The 21405-nt window shown below is 41.4% G+C and overlaps 2 protein-coding genes across 7 annotated transcripts in view; both read left to right on the top strand.

Moving 5' to 3' along the window:
• LOC131129439 (cadherin-24-like) overlaps nt 1-21405 on the top strand; it is an 86883-nt gene that overhangs the window by 18504 nt on the left and 46974 nt on the right. Inside the window, exon 3 of the mRNA XM_058073010.1 lies at nt 12384-12820. Coding sequence (XP_057928993.1) covers nt 12494-12820 — 327 coding nt within the window. The 5' untranslated portion in view covers nt 12384-12493. The remainder of the gene's footprint in view (nt 1-12383; nt 12821-21405) is intronic.
• Nucleotides 682-6724, top strand: LOC131129192 (sterile alpha motif domain-containing protein 3). 6 transcript variants are annotated; one of them, XM_058072445.1, is made up of 6 exons: nt 682-3504; nt 3633-3734; nt 4325-5384; nt 5480-5635; nt 5806-5898; nt 6234-6724. In XM_058072445.1, the coding sequence occupies exons 1-3, from the start codon at nt 3441-3443 to the stop codon at nt 5062-5064; spliced, it is 906 nt and encodes a 301-aa protein (XP_057928428.1). In that variant the 5' UTR covers nt 682-3440; the 3' UTR covers nt 5065-5384; nt 5480-5635; nt 5806-5898; nt 6234-6724. The 6 variants fall into 6 exon arrangements, with proteins under 6 accessions (XP_057928428.1, XP_057928427.1, XP_057928426.1 ...); XM_058072443.1 differs by having other exon boundaries at nt 684-3504; XM_058072442.1 differs by having other exon boundaries at nt 684-3734.

Genomic DNA, 21405 nt, shown 5'->3' on the forward strand with positions numbered 1-21405 from the left:
GACTGCACACCAGGAAAACAATGACTAGTTGGAACAGCAGACAGAACAAAAGGCGCTGGTGGCTAAGTACACCAGGGTGGAAAAACTAAACAAGAGTACTCAAACTAGGGAGACAGGCACAGCTGGACGAAAGGAGAATTTCAGGCAGCGAGAGCGTGGCGTGCAGGGACGTCAGGACGGAGCGCAAAGATCCAGCGACTCCCAGCTGCCACCACTCAGCTTAAGTAGGAGCCAGGTCAAATGAGGAACAGGTGCGTCCGGCTGTCCTGGTTCCAGGAGGGCGGTACACTGCAAGGAGGAGAGAGAGAGAAGGCGAGAACCACCAGACAATAATTAATTCATGTAGAATATGTGTCAATAATAACTATCATTACATGTATTGTTTTAGCATGTTTTTTGTGCTTATTTATTCTTTATAAATTATCATTTAAATTGTTTTCATGTATTTTTAAATCAAAATGCCTTTTCAATATATTCAATATTTTATTGTTACAATAAAATAGCTTTCAAAAGTAAGTAGCTCTACTTTCTTCAAGTTATAAAATATGTGGTAATATGTATGTAATATGAAGTTTAAAATATGCTGAAACTTTTTAATAATTTGTTTAATAATTTGTTTGAAAACGTCTTATGTTGTTGTTAGTATAATTATTTAATATTTAAACATGTTTGTTGGGGCGGGGTAGTTAGTTTCTATATTTGTAGCAAAAAAGATTGTGATATTTTAAATACTGAATAAAATATTTTATATTTTAATGCTTGTGCTACTGTAATTATATTGAATAAAAAGTAATGGTGATGGTTTACTTTCATTTGAACATGCATCAGGTTACAATTGAGTGCATCCCATAATCAGTTCCGAGTTCCAAAAGCAATAGCCTCCAATGTATTTATTACAAATTTTAAAATAGGTTTGAAACGGACAGGCGAGAAGGACAAAAACTAGGGCTGTCAATCGATTAAAATGTTAGATTGTGATTAATAACATTTTGTCTACCGTTAACTCAGAATTAATCATATTTAATCCCAGATAGAAATAAGTTATTATCTATAATAACTTATTTCTATCGCTGTCACTACACCCGGAAGTGCTGTCACTACAACCAGCTAACTGGCTAACGTGGATCTCCTGAAATCTTCATTCTACCTGCTGCTCTGAGTTTCCGCGAATGTCAGAAGTGTATTCTCTACAGTTGGGCCCTTTTCTGGGCCCTTGTCTGTAAGTCTCGCTCTTTCATATTCTGCACTGTTGCTACTTCACAGTTGTGAACACGACGCCGTTTCTACACAGAGGGCTCCATTGGAGCCCCTGCGTGTAAGTCTCTGTCTCCGCTAACCACCACTCTTCTACTCCACTGCTGCCTGCCATAAGCAGAATCGTGCACGTTCAGCCTTGCTCTGGCCGTCTGCCTACTGTTTTTCAGCAACCTTACCCCCCATGGCCCCACTTACCTCCACTTCCGGCTGCCCTGACTGCTCGATCCTCCTGGGAAAAATCCACGAGTTGGAGGAGCGCATTACTACCATGCACAGGGTCCGCGAGGCTGAACTCCTAATGGACACCATCACTTTCCGTCTCCCATCTCCACGGTCCGAATCTACCACACATCAAGCCTCTCTCGCTGCCTCAACGGATAGTCCACCTCTCCCGCTGCATGATGTCCTCCACGATCGGCCGGATGTTTCCCTCGCTGTCCCCCCGGCAGCTCCCAACGCCGCAGCCGTCTTGCCGGGGGATAAACCCAAGTCCTTGGCGACCTCCACCCCAGCTAAACTGTCACCCAGGCCAAAAAGCTCTGGTCGCGTCTCTGTTGTGAACTTCACCCCTGCACCACGGCGCCATCTTGCCTCTTTAACTTCTACCATTCCAGCTGCGGAGTCGCCCCCACCCCATGTGACCTCGCCACCCCATGTGACACCGCCGCTGCCACCTGTCCAGGCTTCTTCGGCACCGCCCCGTCCCCTCTTCCCTCCAACCACCATCATCATTGGGGACTCCATCACGAGGAACATTCGCTTCTTCAACGCCATAACATACTGTTTCCCCGGAGCCACTGTCCCCCTCATCCACTCAAAGCTTGTTGACATTGTTGAGCGATCTCTCCCCCCATCTGTCCGTAGAATAATTGTACACGTTGGCTGCGTTGATGCCTTCCGCCGTCAGTCTGAAATTACCAAAGTGCAGTTCAATAATATTTTTCAGTTCCTTCGCAAAACTGGCAAGACTATCTTCATTAGTGGCCCTCTCTCACCTCACAACCGCGGGTATGGTATATTCAGTCGTATTCTCTCCCTCCACACATGGCTCCAGTCTGCTACAAACTCCCTCTCTCTTAACTATATTGACAACTTCGATCTTTTTTGGGGCCGGAAATCCTTTTTTAATCCTGACGGCCTCCATCCTAGCAAGCTTGGCAGTCGGATTTTAACAGTACACTTACAACACGCTGTTCACAGTGCGTGACTATTTACATTTAGTCAGACACGCCCCCCTTTTTCTTTTTCTTCTTCCATATCCGGCTACAATTTTACCCACAGCTCCTCCTGCAGGCCACAGCGTTCACTGCACCCTGCTACTGCTGGCTCTACTTTTCAGCCTGTTCTTTCACCTACAAACAAGATCCCATCCCACTGGTCATACCGCCCGACTGGACTCCGCTATTACAACAATAAATTTGATAAATCTCCGCCCACTCTCCCGCAGCCAAGATCAAATGATGAACTCTTATAATCTCAAATTATCCCTCCTACACTCTAAAAAATGATTCATGGGATTAGTTAGTTGAGCTTAAAATCAAGAGCTTTTTCAACATAAAAGAATAAGGTTGTTACATGGACTTATTATAACAAGTTGGTAACTTATTTTAAGAAGTTGGTCCAGCTGAAAATATGGGGTTAGTTAGTTGAGCTTAAAATCAAGAGCTTTTTCAACATAAAATGATAAACTTGTGTCACTGACTTATTAAAACAAGTTGTTAACTTATTTTAAGAAGTTGGTCCAGCTGAAAATAGAAAACCATGTTAACTTAAATATGTATGTATATTTTGAACAAAACTTTCAAATTCAAATACAAAAACTTTATCTGTCCCCAGGGGTAATTCAAAGGCCACATTAAACATGCCGTTTCAAAACAAGAGCACCGCTCATGTTCATAGTAATGGGAGCTTTTATTTTGAAAAAAACAGGGAAGACGTTCTATTGTACGATGTCTCCGAGATGTCAGGACCGAACGTTTCTCCGAATTTTCTGGATGAAGTGAACACATATTGGTAAGCTACAGGGTCACATTCTCACTTAAAAGGTTGTTAAAACTTGATGAAATGACATATTACCACAGCTAGAGCCAAATGTTCAACAGCTTTCAGAAGCTGCTCTGCTCCTGCTTCTGGTTTTATCCTGCAATCACGTACAGAGAGGAGCCAGACTGCGACTGCTATTAATGCCTGTTGGAAAATCAAAAAAATCAGAAGAAAAAAACAAGAGTTTCTATGGAGTAATACGAGGTAAGTAACTGTTTTTGCTTTATTTTGTTCATAACGGCTACTAACTGTATCAGCAAATGTTGCACTAATTCGTGTTAACACAGACATAATTGAAGTTAAGCTAATTTAGCCATTTTGTGTTCATACAGCCGACTTCCGCGCACATTTCGAAATGTCCTTTTGCCCGCGCTCTCTCGCCCAGCGCCGCCCCTCGACCGTTTATCGTCAGACAAAGACGTCTTCTGCTGCAGGTTTGTATGTTTGGTTTACTGTGGCAGCCGAACGATTTTAATTAGCGGTAAACGTTAGTTATATCACTGCAAAGGTAAGAGAAATTAGTGTATTGTTTTGTTCAAATTTAAAGTTTGGACTACATTGATGAAGTTTGGCCAGCTAGTAGTTTCTGTGGTAATCTTTGTAGTTTTACTTTTATTACATTATTCTTCAGTGGGAAATGTTAAAGTGAACAAAGCTTTGTTCCTATCCTTGTCTTTGCCACAGAAATAAAAGTCTTCAACATTTAATCATAGTATAAGCAGGCATATAGGATTTTTTGCATTGGGTTTTGTAGAAGTATACTTATGGACACAAATCTAAGACTTGGTGTGAAGTTTGATGATGAGGAAATGTCAGTGTGATGTAAAATTTCTTGGAGACTGAATCAACCAGTACTTCTCAGCATACTAGTTTATATGATAAATGTGATGAAAATTCAAAGTCCAAAGCTTTTATTTATCTAGAGTAATTTTTAGTGGTCATATTCTTCTCCCATACTGAATGATTATATGATGTGTCTGCATGTATTCTATAACCCAAACTGATGTAATGTTTTCTCTAATAGATACCCTGATGTCTCCTCAAGCCAAACTTCGGATCATTCTTCAGGACCATGAAATTCGCAAACTGGACTTACCGGATGGAATCCCTGATACTGTGGATGAACTTGAGTCTATTGTGAGGGAGAAATTTGGGCTTGATGGGAACTTTACCTTGCATTATAAGGATGCTGACTTTGGAGAGGAATATTTTTCTCTTACCTCAACAAGTGACATCAAGGACAAGGATACCATTAAGGTGGTTAACATTGTTGAACCTCCTACAGTTACTCTGACCTTTACTGATGGGGACAGTTCCTTTGAAAGTGCATCAGTAGCCTCGCTCCCTAATTCTGAGACCTCTGTCCATCCTGCTAGCAGCAGCTGTTCCTCTGGATCGCAGGACACACTGATTCTTTCATCACCTGAACAGGTTACTCACCGTACACAGTGTTGGCCCACTACATTTCCTGTACCTAATTTTGCTTACGACACAGAGCTTGTGCTGGCCTCAGGAAATGAAGTTTTCAAGAAGGATGGAATTCAGCTCAACTTTGCCACAATCCTTCCAGACATCCTTGAGAAGCTGGCTGAAAGCATCTTTCTGTATGTTGCCTACCCCACTAGTGCACAGTTTAACAATGTTGCTGAGGCACTGATTCAGAAGCATCCTTGCCTTAAAGAACCAGGGTCATATAATGGATGCTACGCATGGCAACAAAGACTAAAATACAGTATAAAATGGCCAGCTATAGATCTAAATTGAGAGGGCTAGGATGCCCTGAGCTTGATGTGAACTCTCTCAGAAAGAAGCGAGCGCATGAGAAAGCCCCTGCAAAGAATATCAAAAAGCCAAGAAGGGCAGAGGTGAACTATTTACCTCCTCACCCACAAGGAGAAACAGAAGGAACTTTGGAACATGTAAGATTGGAGCTCCTTGATGAAGTAAAGAAGAGGAACAACTGCCAGGTCATCAGTGAGAAAATGGCAAAGACTTTCTCCATTCGCAGGCAGGAAGTTGTCAATCAAGCACCACAAATCTGTGACATAAGAGACCGATGGCCGGCTCTTTTCGATGCAACTCAGGTTAATATTGTTTTATAAAATGGTTTGCAGTATGTGCTATGTCAGTCAATTTACTACATTAACAAATTGCACCTTTTTATTTGTATTTTATACAGATAAATGAAGAATTCAGAAGGATCACCACTGGTTGCCTTGAGAGAACATTCATGGCAAAACTGGACCAGTATACCCCAAAAATAATGGCACTGGTGTCCTCAAGAGGGGGAGCTGCAAAAATGAAGATTCAGCACATAAAGAACATGCTGCTAGAGGTATAAATAAATGTAACAAGGTTCATTTAAAATAGAAAAAAAAATCACTTTATTTTTAGGAGGTGTTGATGGGTTAGTTAAATAAATATTTAAATAAATAAATCATAAATTAATCTTTTTAAAGATTGTTTAATTTTTTTTCAATTTCATTTTCTTGTATTATTTTACAGGACCAGTCGGTAGAAAGTAGGAGAGAAGCTGCAATCCGTAGCCTAATCGTGTACCTGAGAGAACAGGAGGAGGATCTCTTTAAAGAACAGCTGGTAAGTAATCCAACACTTCAACTTCAAGGATTTAACCTGGGCAGTATTTAGGGGTGGCAGACAGTGCAACTGAATGATAGGAACCAAAATCAGGACGATCAGTGATATATTCAGGAAGTTTTGTTTTAAGTGAAAGTAAGTTTTATCAGGGCTTTATGGGCAGTGTTTGTTTGTCAAAAGTATGTCATTAAAAATGTTTGTTTTGCTACTAAACGGCCACCCCCAAAGCCCACGTTAAATCCTGAAGTTAACCTAAGTGCAGATTCACTGTACGTTATTCTTGTTTTTACATAAGACAAAAAACACTGATGTTGACTCTGATCTACTTATGCCAGAATGGTGATGAAGTGATGAAGATTGTTGTGAGCAGAGGGGCATCTGAACCAGCCAACGCAACAGTGGTGATTGAGGGAGCAGAAGTCCTGGATGGCCTGACTGTCCCAAGAGCATGTGCCTTGCTCATGGGACTAATGTATGCACTCAACCTGAGTTACCCAAAAGAACTGAAAAGCACTTTTGAGGTATTTCAAAAGATATTCCTTGAGCTGGATGCTCTGAGAGCAAGTCCCAAGGTAATGTCTCTAAAAGCTAAGAGTAAAAGTATTAAATCAATTTTCTACTCGAGTAAAGTACAAATCCTTAAAATCTGTACTCAAGTAAAGTACTTAAGTAAATTTACTCCGTTACTTTCCACCACTGATTATATGTAATAAACAAGTTTGACCATTAAACTGACTGAACTGTATTTATGTTAATAAAATTAATGTTATTGATAAAAAAAATTGAGAAAACAATTTGAAATATTTGTGATGAGAAATGAAAAACAAATGAGCTGGAATAGCTTAAATTAATTATATTGACAACTTAATTTAACTTTAACCATTTTATTAAAATTAAGTTGGTTTACCTGAATTGAACTTTAACCATTTTATTAAAATTAAGTTGGTTCACCTTAATTTAACTTTAACCATTTTATTAAAATTAAGTTGGTTCACCTTAATTAACTGTTTGCAGGATGAAGTAAATCATGTTGGTTGTCCTTAAATAACTTAGTTTCTAACATTAAAAGACTTGTTGGATTTACTGAAAGGTTTTAGTTGGAATTTCTTAAAAAGATTGACGCAAATTGTTACCTTAATTGAATTAAGCTGAGCCACTATATTTTTTTTTAGAGTGTAAATGTCCGCTCTCTCAACAACAAGGCTCTCATTCTAAATGAATACATCACTGAAAATAAACTGGACTTCCTCTGTTTGACAGAAACCTGGCACAAACCTTTGGACTATTTCTCCCTAAACCAAGCAACACCTCCTGGATTTACTTACCTTGAAAACGCCCGTCCTGACGGACGTGGCGGTGGCACAGCAGTCATATATAAAAAGGACATCAAAGTCACTCCAATATCCCTCCAAAATGTTCACTCCTTCGAATTCACTGCCTTCAAACTGTCCGGTCCATCCCCCCTTGTCACTGCTGTCATCTATCGCCCCCCCAAAACCAAACTCTTCTTTCCTATCAGATTTTACGGACCTCATCACCCAATTAAATGCGATCTCATCATCCATCCTTCTGCTCGGTGATTTCAACCTTCATATTGACAATTCCAACTCCAAACCTGCAACAGAATTCCTTGATCTTCTCAGCTGTTTCTCCATCACTCAACAAGTTAACTTCCCCACCCACACCAGAGGACACATCCTGGATCTTGTCTGCACTACTGGTATCAATATTCACAACCTCACTAGCCATAACCTGCACATATCAGACCATCTGGCCATCACATTTGATTTACACACATCTCTTAGTGTCTCAAAAATCAAACGTCAAATAACCTTCAGGAATCTCATATCCATCAACCCTCATGCCCTTACCTCACTTCTAACCACAAAATTTGCTATCTCCCCTCCCCCGCTGTCTGAGGACCCCTCTGAACTTGTCTCCTACTACAACAATACCCTTTCCTCCTGTCTTGATGAACTGGCCCCTAAAAAAAACAAATTGGTCTCCTTCTCCCACACTGCCCCCTGGTACACCCCTCAGCTCCATAATATGAAAACCCGTAAACGCCAGCCTGAGAGACTGTACAAGAAATCTGGCTGTTCATCTTCAAGCTTACACAGATTTTCTACAGCAATATAAAGATGCCTTAAACACTGCCCGCTCACGATACTACTCCAATCTGATTACATCTAGTTCCAACAATCCTAAATCCCTCTTTTCAACAATCAACACACTGCTAAAGCCAAATGACAACTCCTCCTCATCCTTCACCACCACCAAATGCAACAACTTCTTAACCTACTTCCAGTCCAAAATTACCAAAATATACAGCTCCCTAAACCCCCCTTCGGCTCACTCGCTTCCCCCTGACCCTCCACTATCTGGCTCCACCCAACGACTCTCCAAATTCACACCTATCTCACCCGTGCAACTCACTGAAATACTAACCGGTATGAAGACTCCAACATGCTCCCTGGATCCTATCCCTTCTTCATTCATCAAACCCTGCCTCCACATTATCTCCCCGCTGATCACAAGTATCATTAACTCCTCCCTTATCACTGGATCCGTCCCACAGTCTCTCAAGCTGGCGGCAATCACCCCCACACTCAAAAAGTCTGGTCTCGATCCCAATAACCTCTCCAATTTCCGTCCCATATCCAACCTCCCCTTTCTGTCCAAAATCCTTGAATGTGTCATAGCTGCTCAACTTCAATCTCACCTCAACAGCCTGTTTGAATCCTTCCAGTCCGGTTTCCGTCCCAAACACAGTACTGAAACAGCTCTTCTTAAAATCACCAATGATCTTCTTCTCTCCTCCGATTCCGGCCATCTTACCATCCTCATCCTCCTAGACCTCACCGCAGCCTTTGACACCATTAGCCACTCTATCCTCCTGTCCCGCCTCAAAAACCAGCCTCAATATCACCGATTCTGCTCTGTCCTGGCTCCAATCATACCTCACCAACCGTCAACAGTTTGTGCACATAAATAGCTGCTCCTCCTCCATAGCCCCTTTACCTCAAGGTGTTCCCCAAGGTTCGGTGCTTGGTCCTCTTCTCTTCATCCTCTACATCCTTCCACTTGGCAATATCATCCGTCGACATGGCCTCAATTTCCACAGCTACGCCGATGATATTCAACTATACATTTCTACCACCTCCATCACCTCCAATATCTACTCCACCCTCACCAACTGCTTAGCTGATATCAAAACTTGGATGGAACAAAATTTTCTCAAACTTAATAGTGACAAAACAGATATTATCATTATTGGTCCCAAAAACACCACAGCGCCCACCCATAATTTCCATCTTCAATTTGACAGCGCCACCCTCACTCCATCCCCGCTCATCCGCAACCTTGGTATCCTCCTAGACCCCACCCTTTCATTTGAACCCCACATCAAACAGTTAACCCGGACTGCATTCTTTCATCTTAAGAACATAGCCCGACTCCGTCCATCACTTACATTCTCTGCCGCTGAATCCCTAATCCATGCATTCATCACCTCCAGAATCGACTACTGCAACAGCATTCTCTACGGTACACCATCCAAAACCCTCAACAAACTACAATATATTCAGAACTCCGCTGCCCGCTCCCGTGAACACATTACCCCTGTCCTCCAAAACCTCCACTGGCTTCCCGTCCCCCAACGCATTCACTTCAAAATTCTTCTCATCACCTACAAAGCCCTCCACGATCTGAACCCCCCATATCTCACAGACCTCCTCCATCCACATAATCCCCCGCGTCCCCTTCGCTCCTCAGACTCAAACCTCCTGGCACTCCCCTGTAAGACCAAGCTCCGAACCTGGGGAGACAGAGCCTTCTCCATCGCTGCCCCCACTCTCTGGAACTCTTTGCCCCACTCACTCCGTGCTTGCCCTGACCTTCCCACCTTCAAAAAACAACTCAAAACCCACCTCTTTAAATCTGTTTTTAATGTCTAACCTTCTATATCTGACTGCTGTGCCCCGCCCCGCTTTTTTAACCAATGAATGTTGTATTTTGGTGTGTCTTTTATTCTGTTTACTTGCTCTATTCAACTTCATTCTTTTGTAAAGTGTCTTTGAGTATCTTGAAAAGTGCTATACAAATAAAATGTATTCTTCTTATTATTATTATAAAAGGAGTAGGAAGAAGCAAAGCTTATTGAATCGTACCCCTCCATCTGGTACTTTTACAATCAGTAACTGTTACATTTGTTCACTTTCTGATATGATGTTTTATTTTTTATTTTTTTATTTATCATTCATTCATTTTCTACTGCTTATCCTCACGAGGGTTGTAGGGGGTGCTTGAGCCTATCCCAGCTGTCTTCGGGCGAGAGGCGGGGTACACCCTGGACTGGTCGCCAGCCAATCACAGGGCAACCATTCCCACATTCATAGCTGGACAATTTGGAGTGGCCAATTAATCTAGCATGTTTTTGGAATGTGGGAGGAAACCAAAGTACCCGGAGAAAACCCACGCATGCATGGGGAGAACATCCAAACTCCACACAGAGATGGCCAAGGGTGGAATTGAACTCGGGTATCCTAGCTGTGAGGCCTGCGCACTAACCACTCGACCGACGTGCAGCCCTTTTTTATTTCTAATTTTATTTTATATTTATTTACTTTTACACATACTGTGAAGTACAAGGTGATATGACCATACAATGACATAATGGGTACCATAGTAACCGTCAATATAGTGATATATATATAGCACATCATGACTGGTTCAAGACTCTTCATCCTTGTATTTAGCAAACATCAACTGCTTGTATTGTTTCTTGAATTGACTCATCGTTGTGCATTGTTTGACTTTCTTACTCAATCCATTCCATAGTTTGATTCCACATACTGAAATGCTATGGCTTTTTAACCTTGTCCTAGCATAGAAGTGTAGAAGTGTCAAATTTAGTTTTTCCCTGAGATCATATTTCTCCTCTCTTGTAGAGAAGTATTAGATGACATTTACGCAATTACGCATTACGCATTATTTTAGCTGTTTGAAAATTAACTATCAGCAAGTTTTAATATTTGTGATTTTAGAAATAAGGAGTTAGTATGTTCTTTATAGAACATACTAACTCTGCTGTCTGCTGTAGCCTCTGAAAGGTACACCTGATCCTCCGGTTTATTTTACCGTACAGTCCAGAAGTATTTCCCCCAGCACACACAACTGGCCCTCGCCCAACAATTCACCCAGCCCATTTTACCAGTGAAAGTCCAACCATAAATCCCCAATGAGAGGATGAGGCAATTTCTATAAAAGGTACCATATCTAAATTTTCAACACCCTTCCTTTATGTTACAAAAGCATTTCAATATTACTACGTTTAAGTTTTAATTTCTGTATATATTTTAACCCCTATGTTACACTTAACTACATTTACAAAGATACACTACCCAGTTAACCCCCCCTCCTTCAGGTGATACTTGGGAGAGTCCAATCAAGGTGACATGCATCTGACCTGCACTCACATGGGCGCGCCACCATGCTTGTGCCCCAACCAATCACCTCAAAGAAAGGAGAAACTGATGAGAAATTAGAAACAAAACCAATAACTTATATATGAAAAACTAACTAACTAAAGTGGCAATTAACTTAAACAACAACATAAATGGCAAACAAATGTAATATAACTGAAGTACTAACCCCAGAATGTCTATGTGTAAATAACAGAAGCAAACCATATACACAAATAGAAAACATGACAGTGTGTGGGTGGGGCATACACCTGATCAGTGAGGAAGGATTGGCAGCTCCCTCATTATGAATTATACTTACTGACCTGTTTGGTACATTTAGCAAGTGAAGATTGCTTTCATAGTTAATAGCCCATATTTCCACACAGTAAGTAAGATATGGTAGAACCAGAGAGCAATAAAGAGTGTGGAGTGATTTCTGATTGAGAACAAATTTTGCTTTGTTCAATATTGAAATGTTTTTTCTCTGACCTTTCTAATGATTTCTTCAGTGCTCTCTCCGGAACAAAAGGCAGTGGTATCATCCGCAAATAATACCAGCTTTAAGTCTTTTGTGACTTTGGAAATGTCATTGAAAAGTTGAAAGAAGAAAATTTTGGTCCCAGTATTGACCCCTGTGGTACTCCACACGTAATATCTAAACTTGAAGAAGAGTTTTTGTTGTTGTTTTATTATAGTAAAATAATATCCAAGCAGATTTTAAGCACTTATTTCTCTAATGAGTAGGGATTCAATTATAACAGAATATTATGTCAATTTCATACATTTTATAATATTAAATACATTTGACAAATGTTTTTATTTGTTCTTAAATAATAATATTTTATACACTTTTCAAAATGAAAATGAAAATGCTTTTTTTGGCTTCCACCAATCTGAGGCCTAAATTGAGGCGTGGATGCAGCAAACACGACGTGTGCGTGGGGGAGGCTGGGGGGTGCTGTATTTGCCGACAAGAAAATGAAGCACATTTTTTAATGAGCTAATGATGTTTTCTCCCAGGTGATCCAGTAAAGCATGAGGACAGTGAGACATAAGCTGTGAGGGACAAGATGGACCACCAGCATCGTCATAACCTGAAAGTTCTTCACTGAAACTGCTGCAGTTTAGCAATGACCAAAGACCTTCTTCTACTTCTTATTCTCCTCTTTTTGGAGCTGAATGTTGTTTCCTTGGCCGAGGACGACCTGAGAAGAGCATGGCCTCGTTCCTCGGACCCGGAGAGCCGAATTCCCGATGGCGATGTAGCTTTTAGAGAGAATGGACAACCTCACAAACCAATGCTGAGATCCAATGAGCAGTCGGCACTCCTGCCTGAGCTCTCAGAGTCGTCTGATGATCCACAGAGGGTGCATTCTCGCCCCAAGAGAAGCTGGCTGTGGAACCAATTCTTTGTCATCGAGGAGTATCGAGGCCCTGAACCCGTGCTAATTGGACGGGTAAGTGGACCGACGCACATGCCCCTTCTCCACTGCATGGTGCCTATTATCTTAATAATGAATACAAAATACAAAATTATCATTAAGAGGCTGCATCTAGAACGGTGTGACATTGTCACATTGTCAACCACACAAGTGTGACGGGGAACATGGTTAAGGTGGATGGCATCTTGCGGAAGGAAAGGCACATTGAGATTGTCCAGCAGAACATCAGTCTGCTGTAAAAGTTGGTTTAGGGCCACATTAGCCACATCTTCCTACTATATAAGGACAACAAACATGCTGCCAAAAAAGTCAAGAAATGGTTTGAGGACAATGCAATCAATGTTTTGGAGTGGCCAAGCTAAATCCCAGACCTCAACTCATTTAAAAATCTGTGGTGGGAACTCAAGGTGAATGTCAGTGGAAGAAAGCCAACCAATCTGAAGGATCTGGAGAGAATTTTTAAGGAGGAATCAACCAAAATTCTTGTGGAAACATGCCAGGACCTTGTAGTTAACTCCAGGCGACGTCTTGAATATGTAATTGCAAACAAAGGCTATGGCATTGATTGTCAAGTTGTGTCATAAACAGGGGTATAAATACTTCTGAACATGAGATGTTGAGCAAATTTGTGAAATAAAGCAGAAATAAGAAAGACATTGTCAGAAATGCCATATTTTCCGCACTATAAGTCTACTTACAAGCCTTTAATTGTTTGTAGCTGACGTAACACGGCAGCGATAAACCAATCAGAGGACAGTACGTAATACGTATAGTACGTACGCACAGTATGTACACTGGCAGCGATAAACCAATCAGAGAACTTGACATATGCTTAATGTCAAACCAACATCTCTGCACTTCTTTAAAAAAAAGCGAGCCAGTGAACAGTGAAGCAAATCAATTCACAGCGCGATCCTCACTAGCAACAACTATCTTTCAACTATCTTTTAACGTACCAACCTTCTCTCACTTGTGAACAAGACCCCAAAACCTGTCCACTCCTGGAGTTTTGCCACTGGGGAGCGTTTTGACTACCCCAGACATACCCCCAGAACTGTCCGAGTATGTTTCCTCTGACTATGCTTCCTCTATGGATGGAATGTCAGTGGGACAGAGAAGGGCCTCAAAGTATTGCTTCCACTACCCGACTATATCCACAGTCGAGGTCAGCAGGCACTGCTTCCCCATTCTGACATGTCGGAAGGTTTCTTTGAGACCATTCCAAAGTTGCGCTCGATTGTCTCACCACCAAAGCCGTGTGCCGCTTCAGGAGTCCCACAAGCCATCCATGCTCGATAGAACTCATCAGCTTGACGGCAGCCGAAGACCAGGTCACCCAGGCGCCTGCCCTCGACCACCGCCGGGGTCTCTAAATCCAACATTAATTGCTGTCCAAGCCAACATTAACAGCCTATAGCTTTGGCTGTCTTTTTCTGCCCACAAGATGGCAGTAGTTGCAAGTGAAACATCGTGACTGGTTAGTATCCAGCAGCTTTATCTAGCTCTTTGTGCGATATCTGATGTCATCAGAGTGAAAGTGGTGTGTCCCACTTGCCGTAGTGTTTGCAGACAACTCATCGCCACTCTGAATGCCGACTCAGCACTTTTACCAATATTGTTGTTGTACTTGAGTTCATAAAAACAAGGTTCTATTGCAGCGAGCCCCGACCTTTTGGTAGCCTCCCACTGCACCACAGGTACCCTAACAGAAGGGTTTTTTTGTCCTCCTTTATGACAGAAAAATTGCACCTAAAGTGACACACATCACAAAGTACAAGCTAAATTTACTGCATCACAGGCAGGAATCTTCTCCTCCTTTCCACCCTTTCTGCCCCAAGGGGGGGCCACTTGTGGCAGGAATGTAGTTTCCAGCAGCTGTGCGGCGTGAGACCTGTGAGGTGTAACGCTAACAGGGAGTGGCACCAGCCGTTTTGGAGCTGACGCTCTACTTTGTAATGACGCCTTAGATTGCTTTCCTGGCAGTGCAGCGTAGGCCTCATAAATGTTTCATCTCCCATGCTGCTTGTTATTGATACAGTTGGGGAGCTGCGTTAAAGCAATCAGGACGTGCAGGACTGCTGCTTGCTTGCATGAAATAAAGTCGGCCTTCCTGCCTTTGCTTTGCTTTGGCTTTTTGCCTGAACGCGGTTAAAGCTGTTACAGCTGACACCTTGGAATCGCCACCAGCTTCTTCCACCTGGCTGATAATACACATGGCTCGCCTCCTCGCCATACTCTTACTTTATACATCTCCTGGACAGTGGTTCCTCTACTTACAAAATTAATTGGTTCTGGAAGTAGTTTCGTAACCTGAAAATTAGTAGAGATGCATTTTCCATGTAAATGCCCTAATCCTTTCCAAGCACCCCAAAATTAGGACCAAATTTTTTTATAAATCAGTAAAATGCATCAAAACATATAACAAATACATGTTACAATTAGATTACTGCATAATAAACATAGGGTTGTTCATAATGTTAAAAACAAAGAATACAAATTACAGTATGTTCATTTACCTTTTAACTGCTATCGTAGTCACCTTTGCCTTCTTCGGTTCATATTCTCTCTCAGCAGTGGTTTTTGCCTGATGTTTTGTAAAGAACCAATACAAAGCACTTGGGACCTTTATTCTTTCCTCACCTGTGTTATGCTTGTTGGGCGAGCTTTCTACAATCAATGTAGAAACAAATCACACACAACTCCTCATCACAGCGTTAAGCATCGCCAAGAAAACCATTCTCATCAATTGGAAATCCAAAAATCGGAACATAGCCCTTTACAAAAATCTTTTGCCCTCTGCAAGGCAATCCCTCTCCCTTTGTCATTCTCAGTGACAATTACACATTCGCACACACACATTCACACATATGAGCACATTTTTGTACACAAATATGAATATGCACACCAACAGAAGTACACACCTCCATATGCGCATGGGTGCTTCTCTACACAATCTACCGTCTTATCCTTGATGTCTTCATGCTATTGGTATGCTATTTTCACAGTAATAATGATATCAAGCAGTGATATTTTTATTACTGCAACTGTATCGCTGTAATTTTGTTATCACGGTTCATGTCTTCATTGTTACTATTGCCACTGGTAAGTTTGACTTCATTTCATTTCAAATTCCAAATTTTTCATTTCAGTGATATCATCTCCATTGTGACCCTTAGCCATCAAGTTAATACACACATGTAAATCTGTCCGGACACTTCGTGACCCGACAGGAAAACGAAGGGGATGCTGGGATACACACTCCAAGCCAATGGGATGCAAGGAAGACACTAGCCTATAGCCAATGGCAGAGCAGCTATGTACAATTATGTTTACGTTTGGTAAACTTTGAGAGCTGCAAGTAGCAGTGTGTACTGTATTTTTGCCATTCTTATCCTGAAATTTCTTTTTGCTACTATGCTAATGTGCTAGCAATGCTAACATGCTAACACCGAGCATGATCGTGCTAAGTGTTTATATATTTGTCTAACTATGAAAATGGCTAAATGTTAACGTTATCATGCTATCAATCCTAACATGTTAACACCTAGCATGATATATGGATGTAGCAATGTATCGGGAAGGCTAAATGAATGAAGATGTAGAGTTTGGAACGGTCTGAATCTGTTAAGAAATGTGGAAGTTGTTAGAACTCTTTCGATCAAAGGCATTTTGCATTCTGAAAAATGGGAATGTCAAGAAAAGTGGGAATTATTTTTATGTAGAAAATGAAAATGAAATGTCCTTAATTAGTTGAATGCTTTGGTGTTTGAACGGTCTGAATTGGTAGAGAAAGAACCTTAGCTTATAGTGTAAATCGGTGGTTCCCAAAGTGAGTACATCAATTGCCATAACGGGTACGTGAATAAAAATGAAAAACAATTAGCGCCTAACACAAAAAATTATGGTTGCGCCTGAACACCTCACAGTGCGAGGAGACTGTAGCACGAAGGCGACAGCTTCAACTTGTTCCTTGCTCTGTGTAAATCATATCAACAAATAAGTACTTTGAATTGTTACTTTGTGCATTAAGAGTGTTTCATCTTGAACATTTGATTTATATTGATATTCCAATTAACCCCCTAGCGGTGAAAACCTGTCACTGTGAGCGTAGCTTTATTGATGGATTTACTGTATGTATTGTTGTATTTTAGATGTTTAAGGATCCCTTTAAGGGGATCTATTATGCTGATCCTTTTCGGCCCTCTGTATTGAGTTGTGGAGCTACTTGGAGTTACAGCTACACACTATAACCAGCACAGAAAGCTTTGTAGTTCTTCCAGAGCCTGCACCTATCCAGCTGTATTTATTTGGATTTTGTGCTTCCCACAAAATTGGTCTGTTTTAATGTATTGCACCCACAGCCCGCCTCCAGGCACACCCACTGTGGTTGGTCACACTCACAAGTGCTTAAAAAGACTTGCAGCCACTAGCTGCAAACCTAACTTTATAGGCGTTGCTAATAAACAGCGATGTAGCTTTTAAAAATGTCTGCTTTTAACATACAGCCATATGTGTTGGATCTCGAATGTAATGTGATATTTTCTTAAGAAAAGAACATTACTTACTACATGGTATGTAGCTTTACCATTTTAGCGTTTTCTACAGCCACTAATTGGTGTGGGAAACAGCTACCAGCAACCCCGCTCCCTGTATGCCGACTCAATAATGCTACACAGACAGGTGCTTTTGCTCCATGACTTACACAAAATGAACACAGTTAGCACAATGATAAATTGCTTACTGCTTTCCCTTCTGACCCTTTTACATGATCAAGTAACACTGATAAGACATCGGGCTTCAGCAAGTTTGCGGACTCGTCCAGCTGTATAGTGGCCCTTGTTCACTAAACAGTCCAGTGTGAAATGCCCTTGACAGATTAAAATGCAGTTCTTTGGCTGGTAGGGAATCAGGAACTCCAACCACTTGTGCCTGATGGTGTCGTCTTTAGGAATCGGAAACAAATGTTTTTTCTGATGAGCCATTGCTAGCAAAGGAACACAGAAGCAGAGTTGGGGGGAGGGCAGAGAGCTTATCTGGCTTATGGCCACACCCATATAAGGAAGTCCGCTCCTACGTGACATCACAAATGGACAGTCTTACCAAGCCTTCTGAAACTGAGCATTTTGAGCCATCCCAAACTTTTTTCCGGGCTCACTTCCAAATGCACAAACCTCATTATCTGAAACTTTGGAATCGTTTAACACCAACAACACAACATTCTAACTACATTTATAGGTCAGAAAAGTGGAAAATAAATAATAATAGGGGACCACAATAGGGAACATTAATAGGTCCCCTTTAAGAAGGGAGTATTGGTTCTTTTAGAGTTGGGACAACATTACAGTCAGATAATGGACACTTCACACTCAACAAGCAGGATCAAAACTAGCAAACTGCTGTCAGTGTTTCTCAAGCTTTTTCTAAAATGGTACATTCAGGTGCATTACGGTGCATCCCTGGACACAAGTTGCCGCTGCATTCAGTAACATTGTAACACACCACACATGCAGCATAAGAAGCATGTGCAGGCAGGATGGAAGGGGTGGAGAAAAGTGTCAGGTGTGATGTGTGATAGAAGAGTTTCAGCTAAAATGAAAGAAAAAGTATACAAAACTGTGGTGATACAAGCCATGTTATTTGGTCTAGAGACAGTGCCACTGAGAAAACGACAGGAAGCAGAACTGGAGGTAGCAGAGATGAGGATGCTGAGGTTCTCATTGGGAGTGACCAGGATGGATAGGATCAGGAAGGAGTCCATCAGAGGGACATTACATGTTAGAGGCCTTGGAGATAAAGTCAGAGAGGCCAGACTGAGATGGTTGGGACATGTCCAGAAGAGAGATAGTGAATATATTGGTAGAAGGATGCTCCCAGGTAGGAGGCGTAGAGGAAGACCAAAGAGGAGGTTTATGGATGTAGTGAAGGAGGACATGAGGGTAGTTGGTGTGAGAGAGACAGATGTAGAAGACAGGGTTGGATGGAGGAGGGCATTTAGATCAACAATACTATGCCCCAATGGCTGGATGGGACACAAAAAAGAAAAAAAAAAAATTGCAAAAAACGACTCCCCCGTCTCCTGAATACGACCCTGAACTTGGCCTCATGAGAATGGGAGGTCGGCTTCGTAGGGCAGAGTCCCTCGACCATGACAGCATCCATCCCATTATATTGAATCCTAATCATCCCATAACCAAACTTATTAAGCATTATGATGAGAAGCCTGTCCACCCAGGCCCTGAGCATGTCCGAGTAGAAATGAGACGCAGGTACTACATCAGCATCAGTGTCGTGAGTGTCAGAAATGGAGAGCAAATCCAGTTATTCCCAAAATGGCAGACCTTCCTCTAGCCCGCCTTAGGCTGTTTAAACCCCTTCTCTAGTCCACAGGCATGGACTGTTTTGGACCCTCCATCGTTAAGATTGGTCACGAAACAGAAAAAAGATGGGGTATCATCTTCAAATGCTTAACAACACGTTGCCTAACCTTGAACTCCTTGACAGTATGGATTCAGATACACTCAAAAAAAGCAACGTGGGTGTCTGCTTTATCAACAAAGGTGTAACATGTAGTTTCTGCTATATTTATTCATGTTTAGTGGTTAGACATTTTTCAATCATGTAGTTTTAACATGACAAGCAAAATCCTTAAAACTACTTGATTGCTTTATGTCAGCACAACCTAATGGGTTCAGATTGGAATCCCATTTGCAATACTTCTCCAGAGCAGAAGGTGGCAGTAACACGTGACAGGCCCTATTCATCAGCTAAGGTAGCTTCCGGTGGAGAAGCGCCATAGCAGAGAGTGGGGAGCTAGCCTATACGTGCCTCACGACAATCTTCTTGCATCCATCAAAAGTTAAATCATCCCTGATGGAGAAAGATCTCAATTGGTAAGTTCACTTTCCCTTTTAATTCTGTGATCTTTCTTTCTTTCGTTTTTATTGTATTTTACATACTTATAACTGCTAGTTTTTGTGTTGTTACCTTTTAGCTAAAACTAAATTGCTGCCCATTGTTAAACACCACATAGACAACACATACTAGACAAGCTAAAGTATGTTTATTGGTAGGTGGAAAAATGAACTATTGTAAGACAATGTGCTGTTCACACGCCTGTAAAAATTAACTGGTCAATTGAAGAGCTTGCAACCAAATACTGTAAAAACACAATTTGTGTTGTCCTGAATTGCATAACATACTGTAACTATCATACGTGTACTTAATGTACACAAACAAAACAGGATGCGCACTGATACTGGCTTTCTGTATGTGCAGTGCCAATTGTATTCTTCTCTCTGATTGGTCAGATTATCAATAGATGGAAACTTGGGCCAATCAGAATAAAGAATAAAGAAAGGGATTTAGCTCCTTTTAGTTGAAATCTGAAATGGAAATAGCGCCTTTTGGTTGAAAGCATAAATTTCATATCACTTTTTTTCATACTTATAAAATGATTTCAAGACCAAAATATGTGATTTGGATACACATGACAGAGGTCTATTAAACTCATGAAAAACATGCAACTTAGTGAAAATTGGATTTAGCGCCTTTTGGTTGCAAGCTCTTCAATTACAGATGAGGTTAAAAACAATTGAAGCTAAAGTGGTCATGTTAGGCTGAAGTGCACGTCACAAACGAAGCTGACCTGTCCTCACTCTTGTCTCAATTTATCCCAGGCACTTGATACTATGAAGATGTCCTGTGTCACCAACTAAAAGGGTATTCTGTTACCTACATCTGCATCCACCTGTGAAAGGGACTGGTTCTTCAGCTTCATTAAACCAAAGAGTTACTGCAAAGAGAGCGTGTCATCAGCCAGTCTCAGGTTCACGACTGAGTACTTTAAGTTCATAAATGTAGTGGCAATCAAATCAAGATATGCATTTTTGTCATTGTTTGCCTGTTTTGAAAAATACAGTCATTTTACAAATCAAGTTTGTTTTGTGGTCTTCTTCCAAATAAGTACTATTTTAGAGTTTATTTTCCTTTTAAAAAGTTTTTTCTCAGTTTAACTTTTTGTCAAGTCAGTTTTGTCAAGTCAGGATTAAATAACTGGTGTTATTATGGGCTTGCCCAGCCTACAAGCCGCATAGACAGCTGCAAAGCAGCAGTCTATGGGGCTTGCATGCTGAGCAAGCCCATATTGTTATTGCTGTTTAGTTATTATTCCGTATGTCTTAATCTTCCCATTTTTGCGCGCGTAATGCGGCCAAAACCGCAAGAAGGACCCCTACATGTTACACCGCCGGAAACGTGGAGCTCGGGACTACAGCAGTATTTAGGTTTTGGAACGTTTTGTGTAACCATGGCGACACTATTAACCAAAACGTTCAAAAATGGGCCACTAGATTAGGTACACTTTGTGCTATTTTTAGAACAACACATGCCAGTGAAAAAACGAGAATTTACAGACTTTTCACAGCCTTGTAGCTCAGCCATACGGCCACGTAGAAACATGATTAATGGCTCATTTTTGAGATAAACTTCTCAACTCTCTCTGTGGCTAATTAGTTTTTTCGTCGGATGTTTAGTTTTTTGCTCTTCGTCAGAAGGAGGTGTGCGCAGGGCCATCATCTCCCACTCTGACTTCCACTCTGGCA

This window comes from Doryrhamphus excisus, chromosome 5 (genome assembly GCF_030265055.1).
Source record: "Doryrhamphus excisus isolate RoL2022-K1 chromosome 5, RoL_Dexc_1.0, whole genome shotgun sequence".
NCBI classification, from domain to species: Eukaryota; Metazoa; Chordata; class Actinopteri; order Syngnathiformes; family Syngnathidae; genus Doryrhamphus; species Doryrhamphus excisus.